The sequence below is a fragment of the Octopus bimaculoides genome, chromosome 23 (genome assembly GCF_001194135.2).
Source record: "Octopus bimaculoides isolate UCB-OBI-ISO-001 chromosome 23, ASM119413v2, whole genome shotgun sequence".
Taxonomy (NCBI): domain Eukaryota; kingdom Metazoa; phylum Mollusca; class Cephalopoda; order Octopoda; family Octopodidae; genus Octopus; species Octopus bimaculoides.
The window spans coordinates 33,028,078-33,046,318 of NC_069003.1; the positions used below are offsets into that span (position 1 = coordinate 33,028,078).

Below are 18,241 nucleotides of genomic sequence, written 5' to 3' on the forward strand. Positions count from 1 at the left end.
ATATACATATATATATATATGTTTGTGTGTCTGTGTTTGTCCCCCACACCATCGCTTAACAAACAATGTTGGAGTGTTTATGTCCCCTTAACTTAACGGTTTGGCAAAAGAGACCGATAGAAAAAGTACTAAGTTTGACTGTGGCCATGCTGGAGCACCGCCTTTAGTCGAGCAAGTCAGCCCCAGGACTTATTCTTTGTAAGCCTAGTACTTATTCTATCGTCCCTTTTGCCGAACCGCTAAGTTACGGGGACAAATGAAAAATTTCTGTTTTTGTCAGAGCAGCAGTTGCTAGTGTCAATCAAATTGGCTTCAATTCACAGCACCTTTTCACATTTAAGGCTGCACTATTTAACAGATATCTGCAGAAGATTTGATCACAGCAACCTAACGAACTAATGGTACAATTTGTATGACATTTCAAAAAGGGTGTATTTAACATTTTCCTTTGTTTGCTAATTGCTAGTAATATCTTATCACAGCTACAAAGTGTTGTAAAGGAGGTGGTATGAGGGTTATATTAAGATTTTGGTCAGTGTAAAGTTCATGAAGTATGTTGAAGAGATAACAAGACTAAAATATGTACAGGGTTGCCAAGGTAATTAAAATAATATCAGTAATTGGTTAATGTTACTTTTCCCTCATCAAAAAAATAATTGAAGTAAATAAAACAAGAGCACTCAGAGGGTGCAAACCTCTGCCAAGGCAACACCAATGTCCTTTCAATGATTAGCCAGAGATGATTTTTAAGATGAGAATATCTGAAATAAACTCAACTGCTCTCACAAACAAGAATACTAAAACTGAAAAATAATCCAGAATCCTTGTCTGGTACCAGATCGATTGCAAAATTTAATCAGTTCATGCCAGTCACGAGGCCAAACATCCTTGAAAGTTTCATCCGAATCCATCCAGCAGTTCTTGAGATATCTTGTCCACGGACAAACACACAAACACAACTGAAAACAATACCTCCGCCTTCGCTAAGGCAAAGGTAATGAATTAAGGTAAATAACTCAAATGGAATTAATAACATGGATTTACAATTATGGAGTTATAGAAAGATAATGCTAACTTGATTAATATTTTGATAAATGAATGCAGTACATATTAAATAAATGAAGAATTATATCTTCAAAAAATTATCTCACTTGCAAATATTTATAAGATGACCATCCACAATGATTTCATCAACACTTTAGCATTCAGGTTTCTCTGTCAAATTTAATGCTTCTTTATTGACATTAATCATGGACATTAATCATGGATTATCTCTTAGCTTTGGGGTTTCAGAGTAGTCATTGCTTATTGTTAGAATGATATTGTGGGATAGGTGTGAGAGGCCAGATCTGGCCAGATTGAACATAAAACAGGTAGGATATTTGGGCTGGATATGCTTTAAATGTTAAAGGGTTAAATATATCATAGAAGTGCTTATGTATTTATTTTTTCTTTCATATAATCTTCATATATATATATATATATATATATATATATGAAAAATAATAAGCTTGCATTTATGCACTTTGCTTATTGATAGCTGCAAGTCAAGGACAAACCAAAGAGTCATTGTACCAAATCAAATGACTAATATATTCTAGTCACACACAACACAAGTATGTTCTTGAATCACAAGACTGTTTAAGTGGGGGAAAACTTTGCATTGGTGAGCTATAACCAGTAGAAATAGCAGCCACATCACCCCAACCACAGATATGCACACACACACACACACATACACACACATAAAATATACTGTCTAATGTATGTAAAATCAACTAAAGTCAACCATCACCCTCATGTGAGCATACACATACACATAGACATACAAACCCCAGACATACAGCCATGCAAACCATAATCACACATAACCACACAAACACACGTATACACACACACACACTCATGTGCATGCACACATACACATGCATGCACGTAGGCACACACAGACCACACACATGCACACATAGACACATACATGTGCACATGCACACATATGCATGCACTCATATGCACATGCATACACACACACACACACACACACACACACACACACACATTCACATTTCCACTCACACAACCAACAAACTACATCCATGCATTTTTATGCTTTTATGTTCCTGGTGGCACAGTGTGTCCTTGAGCAAGACACTTTATTTCATGTTGCTCCAGTCCACTCAATTAGTAAAAACAAGCGGCGCCTGCATTTGAAAGGGCCAGCTTTGTCACATCCTGTGTTGTACTAAATCTCCCCCAAAACCAAGTTAAGGATACACACACCTGTGGAGTACTCAATCACTTGCACATTAATTTCACCAGCAGACTGTTCTGTCGATCGGATCGACTGGAACCCACGTCATCATAACTGACAGAGATCCCAGTATGTTATATTAGCCACAACAAAAACAAACAAATGAAAATATAAAGAGAAACAATAAAAACAAAATGCAATGAAGCACCACAAACACATTCACTGGCTTGGCAACATATTCATAATATTTAACAATATAACATTAAAATCAATTGGAGAAATCGAAGCTGGTAAAAGGTTATAGTAAGGAGATGAAAATTTTCTGATACAAGCTCTAAGAGATATACACTTCATCAGAAATAGAAACAAATTCATGCAATAAAAAAAAAGGGAATAAATAAGCCAATATAAGATAATACCCAGTGTCTCCATAAATTTGCGCTTGGTTTCCACATCTTCTTTGATTTCCACCCATTTTCCAAGAAATTGTTCCATAGTTATTATTTTTTATTATATGATATATAAATATATATGTATGTATATATATATATACAGAGAGAGAGAACCCTGTTGTTTTGTCAGAGTGACAATAATGAACACTATGTATCAGTTGTTGATTCAATTGCTTTTATACCAGCTTCTATGGAATATATAAAACTTATCAAGCTTCTTCAGGCATTTATAATTATGATGATGGAGAATAACAGGGTGTAACCACACACAATTAATATCACTTCTCGTTCATTATACACCCCGACTGTTTTTTATTTTTATTTTCACACACACACACACACACATATATATATGTATGTATATTATTTTGTTTTTACTTTTTCTTTCCCTCTTCTTCCCTCTCCTTCTTTCTCTAAGTGCTGTTAATTACTTGAATCACATATTTTAGATCAACTGACTAAAACAAGAAGTAACAATAAAGTTAATAGAGTGTGCACACAAGAGAAATACATAATTTCTTTCTAAATATTCTCAATACCATTATATATATATATATTTCGCTTTTTCTCTCTCTCCCTCTCCCTTTCTGCTTAATTATTCAATTCACTTAACTAATTCATGTTACACCTGATAAGCAAGCAGACTCCAACAACAGATAATTTGAATTATGCTGAAGTTCTAACTGAAAATCAAACCATGTGGAACTAACAAACCCTGGTTTGGAGGCACAATAGACTGTGCTGGTCCACAAAAGACCCCGGCCCAATGGCCAGGACCTTTTAACTTTTAAAGAGGTTCACGCTATTACACCGTTTAAACATCCCCACTCTTCCCTTTACATAATGTCACTATTTGCTAGAGGGAACAGATGAAAAAGATTCGCAGCTAGATATTTCATGGGTTCAAATTTCATGGTTAACAGACTGGGGTAGCTACCCAACTAACTGGTGCATAATCCCATAACTTCATCCCATCCAATTCTTGATTTCAAGGGCACAAGGTAGCATTGGAGCCCTCTGGGCAAAGTAATGTTCTTGAGCTCCTACATTTATTTACTAACAACAAGCCTTTAGCATACATAAATTAGCATTGGGACCCTAAACAGTATGGGTCCTGGCCTTTAGACTGGCACTGCCTAACAGACATCATTGCAAGGATAGAATTTCAAGAGGCCAACTCACAATCATTGACACCCAACAGATTTTTTTTTACTGGTATTGAAGTATTGGGTGAGAATAAACCAAGACCTTTAGTCTCTTTCTCTTCCACCCCTCCCCACACCACCACCTATAATTAAATTTTAATGAAATTTAACACCACCCAAATTCGCAAGGTAAGTCTTTCTTACTAACCAAAGACAAAAAAAAAAAATAAATAAAAATTTTGTGACAGTGTAGTACTCAGATGATGTGTAATTTTGTAGGTGAGGCATGTAAGTAGGAGGTCTGCATTTAACACATCTTCTGTTAAACAGACAGAAATAAATAGGTAGATGGTTAAATGGATGGATATATGGATGGATAACTGTATAATTTTGTGATTAGAATAAAATGAAGCTTTGTTCAGTTTAATTTGTCATTCAGTGTGATGGCATGTGAATGGTATGCTAATTGAGCCGGCATAACAGTTTGTATGGGAAAAAAATGAACTTCAACGAAGCATTCTTATGAATATAGGACAGGTTATAGGGTCTAGAAAATTTGTTACTAATTGAAGAATTTGTGGGGATGAAGATAATGGCAGTTAAGGGTATTTGCTGTGATGGCAGAGTATGTATGTATGTAGCTTTTATATTCTGTATATTCTGATTAACAATGAAAGAAGAGAAAAGGAAAGCAATAAAAGAGAATGGTAAGTTAATTATTTGTGAATAACTGTTGCAGAATCCTTTTTATTGGGGACTCACAGAATACAAAATATGTGGTGCATCACTTGAAAGATAAGCAATGGAGTCAATTGTCCGTGAGAAATGTGGGTGAATTATAGAAGATAAATTTTTTTAACAAAGTGTTTAAAAAATAAAGAGCCACATTGTGATGCTAAGCAGTTAAGCATGAAACAGTAAGTGATTATGACATGAAACTAAGCATGTTAATATATAATTTGGTGAGATAGTGTGGAGGCGCAATGGCCCAGTGTTTAGGGCAGAGGATTCACAGTCGTAGGATCATGGTTTCGATTCCCAGACTGGGCATTGTGAGTGTTTATTGAGTGAAACCACCTAAAACTCCACGAGGCTCCGGCAGGGGAGGGTGGTGAACCCTACTGTACTCTTTCACCACAACTTTCTTCTTGTTTCTGTTGTACCTGAATTTCAAAGGGCCAGTCTTGTCACACTCTGTGTCATGCTGAATTTCCCTGAGAACTACATTATGGGTACACATGTCTGTGGAGTGCTCAGCCACTTGCACGTTAATTTCACAAGCAGGCTGTTCTGTCGATCGGATCAACTGGAACCCTCGACGTCGTAAGCGATGGAGTGCCACGGGTAGTGAGATAGTATAGGAGTGATTTATATATGCATATCAAGAGATGTATGGATGTGCTCCCTGATTGGCACCCATGCCAGTGGCACGGAAAAAGCACCATTCAAGAGTGGCTGATGCCAGTGCCACCTGACTGGCACCCATGCCAGAGGCATTGAAGAAAACATCGCTCATGTTCACCTTATGACAGGTGAACATTAAGCCATAAAATTTGTCTATGGAAAGGACAAGCATCATTTATTACAACAACATACTTCCCATTCACCTATTAGATTTCATCTCCCACCTCTCTCTCTTTATATATATACATATATATATACACACAAAGAAGTGCTGAAAAGTTTCTGGCTTTGGGTAAAAGAAAATACAGAAGCATCAGTTAATTATGATTTTATTGAACATATTCCCCTCTCAGATTCACACACTTACTGCAGTGGTCCTTCAGGTTTTCTAAGCCCTGTAAAAGATCTCAGAAGCTGCTAATAGGGTCATAAAATCTTCACTTCTATTTAATGAAGCAAATGGCTACAAAAACCTGTTGCTAATATCTGACTTAAAAACTGACTGATAAAATGGCCAATTATCCTGTCTAAGTAAAATAACATTCCCTTTCCCAAGGCAATTCTTGGTACCCATTTGTTTATACCATGTAAATGTGTTCATGTGGACACACCCAACATGGTATGCTGCACTTAACATGAAATCTATGGTCTTTCAAAGTCATCTTGGTGCATAAGTTGACCTACCTTTTATTATTTTTTTTTGGCTGTACATTTTGGTCTAAAAAATTCAATTTGTATGCCAGGACATGAGGTGTATACATAAGACAGAAAGGTATGATTTGGAAGAGATTTAGCTGTTATTTCTAACAGGTCCAGCAACTATGTAGAGATTTCCTTCATTGTCTCATACATTATTTTCCAGCATATAAGGCAATGTATTATATAGTATAAATGTGTAGTATAAACAAACACTGTCACTATCTTTCTGAATCTTGCTGTGGCATTTCACAAGGAATTTTTGATCTTCCAAAGTCATTTTGGTGCATAAATTGACCTACCATTTTTTTGGCTGTAAATTTTGGTCAAAAAAATTCAACTTGTATGCCAGTAAATAAGATATATATACATATATAAGACAGAAGGGTACAACTTGAAAGAAATTTAGTTGCTATTTCTAACAAGTCTATCAACCAAATGGAGGTTTCTTTCATTAGGTCATGCATACATATCGTATTTTCCAGCATACAAGTCAATGTAGTTATATAATGTAAATATTATCGCTATCTTTCCAAATCCTGTTGCGTTTTGCTTGGAACTTTCAGTTCTCTAAATTCGTCTTAGTGTATAAGTTGACCAAATATTTTTGGTTGTAAATTTTGGTCTGAAAAATTTGACTTGCATGCCAGAAAATATGGCGTTTTTCTGATCTTTCATCAGCCCATTTTGTTGTTAACTTGGAAGACATTAAAGATGTCAGCCACACCAAAGAGAACCAAGTAATATCCCTAGGAAATATGTCTAATGCAATGCTCTAAGAAACAACATGACAATCCAATTATGTTTTTACTCCTTTCCTCATTTTCTTTTGCAAAGAGAATTTCAGATTACATCAAACCTTCTCAGTGTTGTAAATTATTCCAGTAAAAACAACGAAAACAGTTTTAATAAATTTTATATACAAATTCATATAACTATTATTTAAACACGTTTTATAAGTTTTTTCTTTCCGGTTCGACGATATTCTGTGCGATCTTTCAGATATTCCTGTGTGCACCTTTCAACAAATTCTTCCTTCTTGTACCTAAAAGAGATTTATATATTTTTCACTATTACTAACAGAAAAGAAAACAAAAGACAAAGATTCATTCAATAAAACAAAAACTGAAATTAGAGTTCCAAACCGTCCAAACCATGGAAAGCAGACTTAAAATGATGATGATGATGATAACAACTTAAGTCAGATATTTTCTGTAAATTAAGTTAATATTTTCTGTTTTGAATTCAGTTCTTACTATTTAAAAAAAGAAGCCCAGCTTCAGTTTGTTGACGAAGGATCTCTACAATTCTTGCATAAAAGAAATATAAAAAAATAAGTATATATATATATATTAGTTATTGGTATCACTTACATATTTGATAGGCATGTATGAAGGAGATTGGCTTTGTCTCTACACTGAAACGTCAGAAGCAAACCAGCTTGTTTTGCGCATTCACCAAAACCTGAAACATAAATGCAATTAGGTTTAAACATGTATGAATATGTCTGTGTGAGTTTGTGTGCAGAATGGTGATATCAAAGACAGTTCTCTTCCATATAATCATTATACTTGCTACAGTAAAAAGAATGGGCAGAGTTGAAGACTGATGGCCAATGAATTGGGGAAAATAGAAAGATGCAGAAGAAAGTGGGGAACTGCAGGATAATAACGATTTATTTAAAACAATATCATGTTGCAGTGACCACAATATATCACTCTGCTCAAATGGCCGCAATATTTCAACTGGCACTCCATTGATTATGATGACGAGGATTCCAGTTCATCTGATCACCAGAACAGCCTGCACATGAAATTAACATGCAAGTGGCTGAGCACTCCACAGATACACGTACCCTTAACATCTTCTAAGGGAGATTCAGCATGACATAGAATGCGACATGGCTAGCCCTTTGAAATACAGGTACAACTCATTTTTGCCAGCCGAGTGAACTGGAGCAACGTGAAATGAAGTGTCTTGCTCAAGGACAAAATGTACTGCCAGAAATTGAGCTCACGACCTTACGACTGTGAGCTAAATATTGTAACCACAAAGCCACATGCCTTCAGGCTGTAATATGTTATTAAAATGGTCGCATTACGCTGCTGTAGTTGCCATACCAAACTAATCCACCACAGTAGCTAAACTACCATACTGTCATGGTCACAGCATACTGCTACTGACAAAACTTTATAAACCAGTTTTAAAACATACTCTGAACTTCAGTGCTACAATGTTCCCTCTTCGCAATTTCTTTCATTTTCTGAGGTATCAGGATTTCTTTCTCAACCTTTCGTAATGTTAAGTCATCTGGATCACCTGAAAATAGAAAAAAATTTTTTTTTTAATACAAGTATAAAATAAGAAAGAAAAAAGCAATGAATATAAACACTAATACCAATAGAAGCAGTATTAACACCAAAATGCAATCTTTATATCCAACTTAATGTGGATATTGTTTGAGAACACTGAATAGTGCAATATCTAACATGACAAGTCCCTTCATATGGACTTCTGGTGCTTAAAAGCACTCAGCGCCTGTAGCAGATGATTTTCACCTACTAATAATATAAATACAAGCGTTTTTATGCACCATGCATCCATATGGGAAGTTCTCTGAAGGTAAATAGTGAAGTATCCGGTGTTGTAACACAAATTCCACCTTAAGTAGGACATAAAGATTATAAACACTAACTTGAGACAGAAAAACAGCCTGGTGTCCTTCCTGTCACCAACCCCCGTCTGTTTCCAAGTAAGATAGTATTTCCCCATGACCAGGTATATTTCCAGAGAAGACTAGAAACAAAGGACACACACATATATAGTAGGTGTTAGGAAGAGCATTGCCAAACCAGACAAGTGAAGCCTGGCGCAGTCTTGTGGGTTGCCAGCTCCGGACAAACAGACCAACCCTTGTCAGCATGGAAAACAGACGTTTTCCAATGTTTCAAATAAAATACAATTTTTTAAGTGACGAAAGCTGCCGGGCTTTTGGAGAATGTTTTTTGATATCCGAATCTAGGACATGTTCTGGTAAATACGGACGTATGGAAACCCAACTCAAAACTTCCAACCATCTTACAGTTCCCAAAATAACCGTGATCATGGTTATGTCACTCATACTACCTTTTATGTTTAACTCTATTCAGTTAGGCTTGTAGACTAAGACAATAACACTCTTGACCATTACGTCTTGGATTTATAAGGGTTCACTTTTCAATAATGTAGGTGCATAAAAGTTTCCGTATATTTTTAAAGATTTCCACCAGCAAATGGCAACGGGAGGCTCAACGTGGTCGTTCGGCCTGCTAGAAATAGCAATTGAATCTCCCCCAATTAAGAAAATGTTGCCATAGACATGCGGAAATATGGATTAGTCACTGCTAGAATACTTATTGTTCATAATTCAGCTTGGTCAGAGCTAACATAATGCTAATGAATGACAACAACAATCAAACAATTATAAATATAATCAGTGTCTTGTTTGACATTGACAAGATGTAGGAAGACGACATAAATGCTTAACAGCACTATGACAAAACTCAACAATGTTAACTTCCATGTAAATCTATGTGATAATTGGGTATTTTCAGCGCTGAAATAATTTACCTAAGCCGAAAGGTCCTCTTGAATAATTATCTTTTAATACTCCGAAATGTTCCTCTTGGTACGCATTAGCCATATTGCTTTTTGTTTTGATTCAGGTAGGCCGCTTAAGTTACTAAAAATATATTGAAGGTCTACGCAGTTCAACAGGGGAACTTACTCGTCTTCTTAGAATAATAAAAAAAATTTAGGGAAGATTTGATGCACAGATTACTTTTTCGGAGAAAAAGATTATCTAATCAGATAGTAATGAGGAAATTTAATGGCGTATTATAATTTTATGAAAAGATTTGTTTCAAGAAATCAACAACGAATCAGAAGATATAATTTATGTAACAGTTGAATATGTCTTGAGTTGTCTCCCGTACTTTACTCAACCTTCTACCAATGACTTTTCTTCTCTAAACCGCTCACCGTATATGCAGGTGTATAAGATGCACCCCTATTTTACAAGTATACTACCATGTTTCATCATACACCATTTGAAAGATTGGTAACAAAAAAAATAAAGAATATAGTAAAATAACTTTTATTTTTGCTTGAGTTAGGAACACATAAATAAACGTGAAATTTTGATGGAAGATTTTAATTTAGATCACTTAAAAACAGGAAGTTTGTGTTATAGAACTAAAGGCAGTTTCGGGTGGGTTAGTATCAAGAGAGGTTGTGGTTTTGCCAGGGAAAATGTATGATTCTACCTCACGTAAATACAATCTTATGACAGTTTACTGGAATAAAGTAGGAAATCATAAATCTATCAAAGCTAGCTGAAATATCTGGCGTTGCCCCATTTGAAGATTCACTAGATTTATGATAACATTAGAAACTAGTTTATGTAACTTTTAAAGAATCTTTTGAGAAAAAAAAAACACACACACAACCATATAAACTACTTAGATAATATTTTTCTAAATATTTTTTAAGACTTTTTTTTTTTTCAGTTATTCATATCTTAAAAGAATGTGCTTGGAAAATGACAAGTGCATTATTTTAAATCACAAAGTCTTCGACCACTACCATCTACACCAAATTCTGTTTTTACCCATTAGACTTTATTTCGAACCCCAAAATATGACAACACTACTGCATCAACTCTCTACAACGAACTCTTCTCACAAGACATCTATGATGGCTTGGCCATACTCTTTGTCAGCTTTCGGAGGGAATTCATTCACAAGGCAGTCAACCTGGCTCTCCTATCAGGCTGAAATAAACGAGCTGGAGAACAACTGAAGGTGTAGCTGATAAGGGAAGACGTAGAAGCACAACTGGGACCCCACATCTGTGGTCTTTAGCTGTTGAACCAGAAATAGGTATCCATTACAGCCTCAACTTTGGCCAATCATTGAAAGTGGTCAGCATCCATGAGAGATGTGATGAACTCATTGCTTAGAGTTAGAACGTAGCGGCAGACGAAATACCGCTAAGCATTTCGCCCGGTGTGCTAAAGTTTCTGCCAGCTCGCCACCTGACAGAAAGCCCATCATGTGTGTCTCATCTTTTTTGTGCTTGTGTTTGTCCCTAAGCACCACTTGACAGCTGGTGTTGGTTTGTTTATGTCTCCATAACTTAGAGGTTCAGTAAAAGCGACCAGCAGAATAAGTACCAGACTTGAAGAAAACAATAAGTACTGGTGTTGATTTGTTCAAATACACCCTCCAAGTCTGGTCAGAGTCCAATAATTGAAACAAGTAAATACAATATGAAAAACAAATATTTTTAATTAAAAAATACATACTAAAAACAGAGATGTAAAATGAACAGCTTTATTTAACATTTTGAATATCGTTCAGAATGTTCTGGAAATTTCATTTACTAATCAACTGAGATAAAAAATAATGAAAGAAAGCGAGAAAAAAAAAAAATTAATGTTTCTTGTGATATGTTATAAAAAAAGTTTTAATTCATTAAAACATGTTCACTTTAATCTGACTATTACAGACAAAAAAGTAAAATTTTTAAAAAAATCGGAAAACACTTCCTATAATCTTGAAAATCAAAAGAAATTAATATTGGTAATAAAATAAAATTTGTGTATGTGTGTCTATACATGTGTGTGTGGGTAGCATAATGCTATACTGTTTATGTATGATGTTACATCTTTGTATATATATATACACAGCATAATGCCATACTGTGTTAATGTATGATGTTACATTTTTGTGTATGTATGTATGTGTGTGTGTATATATATATATATCATGGCACTCAGTCAGTTACGACGACAAGGGTTCCAGTTGATCCGATCAACAGAACAGCTTGCTCATGAAATTAACGTGCAAGTTGCTGAGCACTCCACAGACACATGTACCCTTAACATAGTTCTCAGGGAGATTCAGCCTGACACAGAGTGTGACAAGGTTGACCCTTTGAAATACAGGTACAACAGAAACAGGAAGAAAGAGTGAGAGAAAGTTATGGTGAAAGAGTACAGCAGAGTTCGCCATCACCCCCTGCCAGAGCCTTGTGGAGCTTTAGGTGTTTTCACTCAATAAACACTCACAATTTTTGGCCTGGGAACCAAAACCACGATCCTATGACCGTGAGTCTGCTGCCCTAACCACTGGGCCATTGCACCTCCACTATATATATATATTCTCTTCTACTCTAGGCACAAGGCCCAAAATTTTTGGGGAGGGGGCCAGTTGATTAGATCGACCCTAGTACACATCTAGTACTTAATTTATCGACCCTAGTACGCATCTAGTACTTAATTTATCAACCCTGAAAGGATGAAAGGCAAAGTCAACCTCAGTGGAATTTGAACTCAGAACGTTGCGACAGATAAAATACCACTAAGCATTTCGCCTAGCGTAGTAACAATTTTGCCAGCTCACCTTATACTTATATATATATATAAATATATATATATACATACATAAAAGGAGTGGCTGTGTGGTAAGTAGCTTGATTACCAACCACATGGTTCCGGGTTCAGTCTCACTGCATGGTGCTTTGGGCAAGTGTCTTCTACTATAGCTTCAGGCCAACCAAAGCCTTGTGAGTGGATTTGGTAGACGGAAACTGAAAGAAGCCCGTTGTACATATGTAGCTTACAAAGTCCTGGGTTCGATTTGCTCGACTGAAGGCGGTCAAATGACTGAAACAAGTAAAAGAGTATATGCATGTGAAAAACGGGATCCAGTAGACTCTACAGAAGAAACCTTTATGGCTTAATGGAGAGGAAAGCAGCTGCAACAAGACACTGTGGAGAGCAGAGCAGAGCAAAACATCTTGGTCATCCACTGCATCAGTCTCCAGCCCCAGTCATCTTGACGTTGTCTTGCCACCAGCTTGACAATGGACAAAGATGAGAGTGTGAGGCTGACAGTGCAGAACGCTTCTTCACTCAAAATAAAAGTCGCCATGCAAGTCATCAGTCACCCGGAACGACTAGACGGGCCTTGCATTTCTGATGGATGAACATGCACATATGCACACAGAGTTTAGACGGATGCAGCAGCTTGTTACTTTAGAGTTGCTTCTGTTGCATAATTCAAATATATATATATATATATAAGCACACCCATACATACACAAGCGAAAGGGAAGCAGGGTTCTTTGGCAACAACAGGAATGCCTGACTTAAATGGCCAGCTTATAACATAATCAATGAAGACTATGCTTGAATTACCGCCAACCAATGGAAATTACTGTTGAAAAAAAAAGTTTCCATTAGCCTCCAAGAGTTCTTTAAAGGTAGAATTTAGCTTTTCTTTCATGTTGCTGTTGCTGTTTAGCTCTAAGTTGGCCCTGGTTCAGGTTGATCTTGGATCAAAGGCATTCAAGCCATGACAATCTTGTCATTTTCACCAGTGGTACACAAAGGACAACTGTTTTCCAAGGCAGTAGGGTCTGATCTGAGGAGTAAGGGAAAACTTTAAATACTGTTGTAAAACAGGGTGAGCAACTAAGTAGAGGATCTCCTGTCGTTGTAAAAGAATAAGAGAATAAATTGCTTACTGGATAGGAAGCTAGCCCTTTGATGGCAGAGCTTCAGCCAGGCACAATATCTATTTCTAAACAGCTATGTGAACTGGAGGCAAAAGTAGTTCAAAATTCAATGCAATGTCTTAATACAAAAGAAAATTGTGTTTGCAATGGATTGAAGCTGAATATTCAGCAGTTCAGTCTATTTCATTTTGATATCACAAAAAAAACAAAAAAAAAACTTGGATCATTCAGTAGACTTTTTCGATACATAACAAAGTAGTGCTTAAAAAGTATTCAAACATATAAACTAATCAGTTCACTGGAAGGATCAAAAGAAAACCCCAAAAGGTATTTTAAGAGCTACTTGATTCATGTTTATTCATTTTGTTTTGCCCCATTTTATAAGAAGTGGAAAGACCTGTTGCAATTTTGGTAGCCATAGCCAAGTGTTTTCACATTTATAGGAAATTTCCTTCAATAATCATTCAAGGATTGAAGTAAGATTCGTAACCAAATCTCAATAAAAATGTGCCTTGCACAGAGAGAATGGGTGGCAAGGTTTCAAAAAAATTTTTTTTTTAAAGCTCATGATTATGTGGACAAGTTGCCAGCTGGAACCCTAACTTCAGTAAGGGTACCGAACACATTTCACAATTTAACAAATAGACTGAAATGTATGAAAAACAAAAACACAAAAGAGAGAGAGAGAGAGAGAGAGAGAGAAAAAAAAGAACTGGAATTATTTTAAAGTTAAAAGATCATTATTCCAAAATTTAAAGAATAATTTCAGGCTTAATTTTTAAGTGTGAAAAAAAAAAAAAAAGACACAAACATACAAATTTCCCCTTTTTAACAATGTTTCTGGCATATCTCAATCAACTGCCAAATTTGTCAGAGAATTGCATGAAGAATTTCATTAAAAAAAAAATGTTTTTAATTAAAAAAAGGGGTACAAGACACTTCAGGTATGGGTTTCATTTCTCAAATGCTCACCAGCAGCTCATGCAACAGATTCAACACTAATAATGAGTTCCTCAAATAAAAGGGCCTTATTCTTATAGCCACACACATAGATTTTTAAGTTGATACCCTCAACATAATGAAAGCCGTTCAGTTATAGAGGTCAGGCGATTGCAGCTTGGTAATAAGAGAGTAGTTTTATCAGTTAACATACTGACATAATTACTCTTAATGAATTTCATATTACGTATTTTTAAACACTTGATGGAGAATTGGGTGTGTTGAGATTCACTGAGCTGTTTATTTGCTTTTGTATGGTTTTGTTATTGATAGCAATAGATGAATGGGTGCTCTGAAGATGTTGGTTCAAAAAACATTCAATCTCAAATGCCTTATCACAAAACATGCACTGGAACATTTGCGGTTTGCTTGTGGTCTTGTGTCGCTCAAAGTTAGTTTTGTCCGTGAAATACTTGCCACATAAGTTGCACTTGCAATAAGAAGCACTGGGGTCGTTGCAGTTGCTTGTACTTTTAGATCTACTGCCACCTTGCGCATTATTAGTGTGAATCAGTTTGTGTTGGTCGAGATTTAGTTTCAGAGAAAACGTTCGCCCGCAATATTCACACGAATATAACTTCCCGCCCAGGTGTGTCCGTCTGTGTTTGTCGAGGTGATCTTTCCGGTAAAATTTTTTGTCACAGAAATTACACTCGTGAGGTTTGGCTCCCGAATGAGTAATTTTATGGCGGTCTAAATGATCCTTTCGGCAGTAGCCCTTGCCACAGAAGTCACACTTATGGGGTTTTTCTTCTGAGTGAGTGAGTTTGTGTCGATCCAACCTGTCTTTCCTGCAATAGCCCTTTCCACAGAAGCCACAAATGTGGGGAAAGTCGGAAGAAATGTTAATCTTTGGAGGAATCTCAGAGGCCATATGGCTCTTATTTTCAAAACTTTTGTCAGGATAATCGAAGACTAGCGGGTTACTCAGCAGTTGTGACATTGTGATTATACTATAAACAGTGGAGACGAAATATTAAGTAGATTCTTTGGAAAGGAATAACGATAGATTCCTGAATATTTGATAAAATGGTTGGTTGAATGACACACTTTGGAGGTGGTTGTTTAGTATTTTCTTTGTGTTTTGTACAAAAAGAATAAAAATCAAATGAAATGTTTTCAAGTTCTAAAAAAAAGTCAAAAATTCAGAAGTACAAATGTTGTCTCTTGTTACTTCTAATCACAATATTTGGAAGACACTGAAAAAGAAAAGAAAAGAAAACAAAGGTGTAAATGTCAAATCAATCACATAATTTCATTTATTATTTACAGGTGGTTTCAAATTATGGCACAAGGCCAGCAATTTGAGGGGGAGGGGTAAGTCAGTTACACCGACCCCAGTGCTCAGCTGGTACTTATTCTATTGACCCCCAAAAGGATGAAAGGCAAAGTCAACCACAGCAGAATTTGAACTCAGAACACAAAGACAGATAAAATGCCACTAAGCGTTTTGCCCAGTGTGCTAACGATTGTGCCGGCTTGCTGCTTTTGCAAGTAAATATGTTATCAACAAACACAGATGCTGTCAGTCAGGCAAAATACATGAAAAAAGTAACTGTCCTGGTGCCATGTAAAAGACACCTGTGTTGATGCTACATGAAAAAAAAGCACCCATGCTATGTAATAGCATTAGAGCTGGTTTCATGTAAAAAAAAAAGCACCAGTAAAGTGGTTGGTATTAGGAAGGGTATCCAACCATAGAAACCATGCCAAAACAGACAATTGACACCTGGTGCAGTTCCTTAGTTTGCCAGCTTCTGTCAAACCGTCCAACCCATGCTAACATGGAAAACGGACGGATGATGATGATGATGTGTGTGTGTGTGAAAACTTTACTATTGCTTGACAAGCGGTTTTGTTTTGTTTACATCCCTGTAACTTAGCGGTTCGGCAAAAGTGATTAATGAATAAGTACCAGACTTCAAAAATACGATTTGCTTGACTAAACGCCTCAAGGCAATGCCCCAGCAAGGCCACAGTCCAATGAGTGAAACAAGTAAAATATAGTCGAATGAAACATTATATCTAGGGATGCTATTCACGAACAAAAATCAAAATATAATTCTTGGGCATTTTTTCGGTAAAATATCGATATTATAATCAATATTAATATAGATAAAAAAAAAATTTCACGATTAAAAAATTATCATAGAGAAAGGTTATATTGAAGAATTCATATTTTAAATCAAAATGAAATTTAGAAGAAAAGAGCTAATTATAATTAACGATTATCTGTGGAGATTTTTTAAAAAATAAATTTAATCACAAGATTTAAATTTTTGAAAAAAATTACTTGAGACAATGGAAGATCATTCATTCTAAATTGTTAAAATTAATTTAATAAAGATAGGCTTGATTTAAAAAAAAACAATAATTAGCATCGTTTCGACCAAATTTCTTCAGAACAATGAAGCGTTGGCTTCTAGAGGTCAAGCCATGTCACATAAACTATAAAGTGAACGACGGAGACTCCAACAGCTAGAAATGCCAGCTAAATCCCTCCTGAATTATATATTACTGTCTTGAATAAGCCTGAGAATAATATAGTCTCAGATATCCACAAATCAAATAGGCGGGATAGCCATGGCTGTGATGTCTTCGATCGAAGCTCTGCTGGATCTGTCAGGGGATCAATCGATGATATCAAATTTGCTGCATATATGTGTTTATTTGAATATACACACGAGATAGTGTTCAATGTATATCAGGGGTTTTATTAATTCACCAGAATATGCCGAATCTCTTTGTCACTTCAAAGATCCCGCGTAGAGACAAAACTCTGAGTAACGACAGAATTCAATTACAAAACTTGGCGATCTTTTGAAATATACATACATACATAAATCAGCAATTTCTCCGCTTTTTCTCGAGAAAATTTCCTCACATTTTATAATAAATTCCACATTTCAGCATTTCAAAACATCACTGGGAAGTGGCAAGAGAAGGGGGACACACGTTTTGAAAAGCTATCCCAAAAGTCCGCCTGTGTGTATGTATATATACACACAATTACGATGCATGTATATGTATATTTGCACGTTTGTTTGTGTGTGTATATATACTATATATTTATATATATATTTTATACTGTGTAACTTAATTTAATTTAAATTTTTAATAAATTGATTTTATCCCTAATATTATTATATATATATGTATATATATCCATATATACATATAAATATGTATATATGGATGGTATGATGTATGTGTATACAAATCAAATTAAAAGAAGAAAAATTGGTCAGTAATTAAGTATGTTGTAACGCAAATATTTTTTTAAAAAAACCAAATACATTTATTTTTTCGAGTTAACTTCGATAATTCAGGTTGTGAAAGCAAGAAAGTCAAAAGACTTCTTCAATCAAGACAAAATGTGATGACAAGCAGTTTGAATTTGGAATATGACTAATTTTAAAAGTTGTTTTTTAATCCTTTTAGGTTTTCTTTTTCTTTTTTAAATGAGATATTTCCATGTCATTATTATTTCATAATAAATCGATGAATATATATTATATTATTTGCATATATACATATATATATATATATATATATATATTATACTTAAGTATACTGCATATATATATATATATATATATATATATTTATTATACTGAAGTATTCTGCATATATATATATATATATATATATATATATTTAGGCGATATGAAGTAAAATTGTGTAGCAACACCAAATGGCGGTGCCCCAGCATGGCCACAGCTCATGAGCTGAAA

General features: G+C 35.3%; 3 protein-coding genes across 4 annotated transcripts in view; all 3 read right to left on the reverse strand.

Annotated features, from left to right (window-relative positions):
- LOC106876954 (uncharacterized) overlaps nucleotides 1-3,101 on the reverse strand; it is a 5,617-nt gene extending 2,516 nt beyond the window's left edge. The window contains exon 1 of the mRNA XM_014925723.2: nucleotides 2,671-3,101. Coding sequence (XP_014781209.1) covers nucleotides 2,671-2,746 — 76 coding nt within the window. The 5' untranslated portion in view covers nucleotides 2,747-3,101. The remainder of the gene's footprint in view (nucleotides 1-2,670) is intronic.
- Nucleotides 3,102-6,846: 3,745 nt separating this feature from the next.
- LOC106876952 (COX assembly mitochondrial protein homolog) lies at nucleotides 6,847-9,698 on the reverse strand. Of its 2 annotated transcripts, none has more exons than XM_014925722.2 (4): nucleotides 9,558-9,698; nucleotides 8,163-8,267; nucleotides 7,322-7,412; nucleotides 6,847-6,993 (listed from the first exon to the last, which is right to left on the reverse strand). In XM_014925722.2, exons 1-4 carry the CDS (start codon nucleotides 9,628-9,630, stop codon nucleotides 6,891-6,893), a joined length of 372 nt encoding a protein of 123 aa, XP_014781208.1. In that variant the 5' UTR covers nucleotides 9,631-9,698; the 3' UTR covers nucleotides 6,847-6,890. The 2 variants fall into 2 exon arrangements, with proteins under 2 accessions (XP_014781208.1, XP_052832051.1); XM_052976091.1 differs by lacking the exon at nucleotides 9,558-9,698 and adding an exon at nucleotides 8,644-8,977.
- Nucleotides 9,699-11,306: 1,608 nt separating this feature from the next.
- LOC106876962 (zinc finger protein 248) overlaps nucleotides 11,307-18,241 on the reverse strand; it is a 7,525-nt gene continuing 590 nt past the window's right edge. Inside the window, exon 2 of the mRNA XM_014925731.2 lies at nucleotides 11,307-15,706. Coding sequence (XP_014781217.1) covers nucleotides 14,701-15,450 — 750 coding nt within the window. The 5' untranslated portion in view covers nucleotides 15,451-15,706 and the 3' untranslated portion in view covers nucleotides 11,307-14,700. The remainder of the gene's footprint in view (nucleotides 15,707-18,241) is intronic.